The sequence below is a fragment of the Vigna umbellata genome, chromosome 6 (assembly GCF_029865625.1).
Source record: "Vigna umbellata cultivar VRB3 chromosome 6, Vumbellata_1.0, whole genome shotgun sequence".
In the NCBI taxonomy this organism is placed as follows: Eukaryota; Viridiplantae; Streptophyta; class Magnoliopsida; order Fabales; family Fabaceae; genus Vigna; species Vigna umbellata.
In genome coordinates, this window is record NC_142170.1 from 23,522,201 (window position 1) to 23,524,269 (window position 2,069).

Below are 2,069 nucleotides of genomic sequence, written 5' to 3' on the forward strand. Positions count from 1 at the left end.
CAAACCACTCACAAACATCCTCTCATTTAACCCATGCCATCTTTCTAGTTTCCATCTCCCATCCCTACAAAAGTGTCTTTACATTTTCCTAATTTCAGCTCCTACTTTAGTTGGTAATATAAGGAGTGACAAGTAAAAAAGTGGTACTGCTAAGAATAGATGTCTAATAAACACACTCTTCCTATAAAAGTAAACCATCTTCCTTTCCTTCTTGCTAATATTTTCAAAACTTTGTTCAGAACTGGCTACCAGAACTTAAATTTCCACGGATTGGCCTCCACATTTATTCCAAGGTATGCAAATGGTAAATGCAATGATGCAATTAAGAGTCGAAGAAGAGCTCTCAATGATTGATGTGTATCACCCTTATTTTACTATTGTGAAAGTTCACCTTAAGGCCAGACACCAATTCCAAACATCTTATAGTGCCTCTTTTACAGTCATTATCTTCTCAATTTGAGCCTTACATATTAATAGTGTGTAATCTGCAAATTGTCCAAGCCTTAATATAGAATGTGGAAGATAGAAAACAAATAAAATGGCAGTGAGAGGCTAACAGTTCAAAGGTAAAACACTTGCCATTTTGGTGAGACACGTTCACAGTATCCTGACACTGGAACTCATTCATATCTAGTGTCGTATCCATTCTCCTATTTAACGTTTTACTCATATATAGAGCATATTCACTCATTGACTCAGCAGGAAGCGAGAGAAGCGGAATCTACAGTTGAGGCAACAGAGTCGGGAGCGGGAACCTTACTCCTCTTACGCTTCGGCACCATTTTTGTTGGTTTCAGGCTTCTCCGAGAATCTTTAGGGATTAGGTTACGGACTGCGTCCATACTCTTCGACTGGCTCGTAACTCGGAAGCTCTCATCGGAAGAAGCAGGCAACACGCTCTTGCCTTCGGAGAAACTTATTCTCTCGACGGAGGTTACGCAGCACTCTTGCCATTTTAGCTCTGCCAAATCCGCCACCACGTCCTCCAATGCCACCGCCGCAAACGCCGAGACGCTGTCACGCAGGGTCGAACGCGGCACATCTACAAGATCCAGCGACTCCACGGCCTCCACCAGCACCTTCTGCTCAAGGAATCCAGATAGGTTTTTGCAATTTCTCAAAACCAAAACCTATTCGATAATAATCTCTTGTTCGAAGATTTGCGGAGAGAGACCTAAACTACCCAAGCAATCTAGAACTTCTAATCTTAAAGCGCGTTAAATTTAAAAGAAAGTGAGGAATAAAAATTAAGAAGAAAAAGGTTAAAATAGGCAACGTTTCCCCGCAATTTTTTGTTAGTAACCAAACGGAACTTAAGATTAGCTTGATGGAGAAAAGAACCTTGGGAGCGTTGTGGATTTTCTTGAAGCCATGAATGCGGATGACCTGTGACAGTAGGAGGAAGAAAAATTAACAATGAAATCCATAATGTTGAGAGAAAATTGACAACGAAAATGAGAATTGAAATGTTCATAGAAGGAATGGAACCTGATTAAGTTGATTCATTGTTAGGTGAAGCGTTTGCCGAGAATGAAGGAAGTGGAGATAGTCCTCCAGCCACACTTTGTCGTTCTTCGTAGGCCGTTTCTTCGTGGAGCTTCCTTGCGATTGCGGAATGGCGGTTGGTAATTCTTGTGCCATCGTTTATGAACAAAAAGAGAGAAGCGTAACGTTATATACCACACTATTGTACGCGCGTGATATTGGTATTTGTTAACCATTAATAACTATTTCGCTCAATATATAAATTAAAAGCTGAAGGAAATTCTATCTAATCACTCGACTTTATTAGGTCTATTCATCACGGATGGTTATTTTATAAGAGCTAACTTAATTTAAGTCACTTATTATAAGTTAAAAAAATTGTAATATTGTCCAACTCATAAATTAATAAATTAAATGGTTGACTAACTTAAATACAATTATTTTTTAAAATTAATATACATTTTTTAAATATTTATAATATTATATTAATAAATAATGATATTACGATTTAAATAAGTCAATATATAAAATAAATTTATATTGATTATGAACAAAGTGGAATACTCATTCGTACATATACATAT

General features: G+C 37.4%; 1 protein-coding gene across 1 annotated transcript; it reads right to left on the reverse strand.

Annotated features, from left to right (window-relative positions):
* Positions 1–338: 338 nt before the first annotated feature.
* On the reverse strand, positions 339–1,661 carry LOC124829934 (uncharacterized). Its single transcript, XM_047303523.2, has 3 exons — positions 1,489–1,661; positions 1,342–1,386; positions 339–1,082 (listed from the first exon to the last, which is right to left on the reverse strand). Exons 1-3 carry the CDS (start codon positions 1,639–1,641, stop codon positions 696–698), a joined length of 585 nt encoding a protein of 194 aa, XP_047159479.1. The 5' UTR covers positions 1,642–1,661; the 3' UTR covers positions 339–695.
* Positions 1,662–2,069: the final 408 nt, after the last annotated feature.

Bases quoted from the DNA above. Each gene is read 5' to 3' on its own strand.
- LOC124829934 (XM_047303523.2), bottom strand. From the start codon at position 1,641: ATGGCACAAGAATTACCAACCGCCATTCCGCAATCGCAAGGAAGCTCC. The intron at 1,387-1,488 runs GTTCCATTCCTT...CTACTGTCACAG, and splicing joins CAATGAATCAACTTAATCAG to GTCATCCGCATTCATGGCTT. The intron at 1,083-1,341 runs GTTCTTTTCTCC...TTCCTTGAGCAG, and splicing joins AAATCCACAACGCTCCCAAG to AAGGTGCTGGTGGAGGCCGT.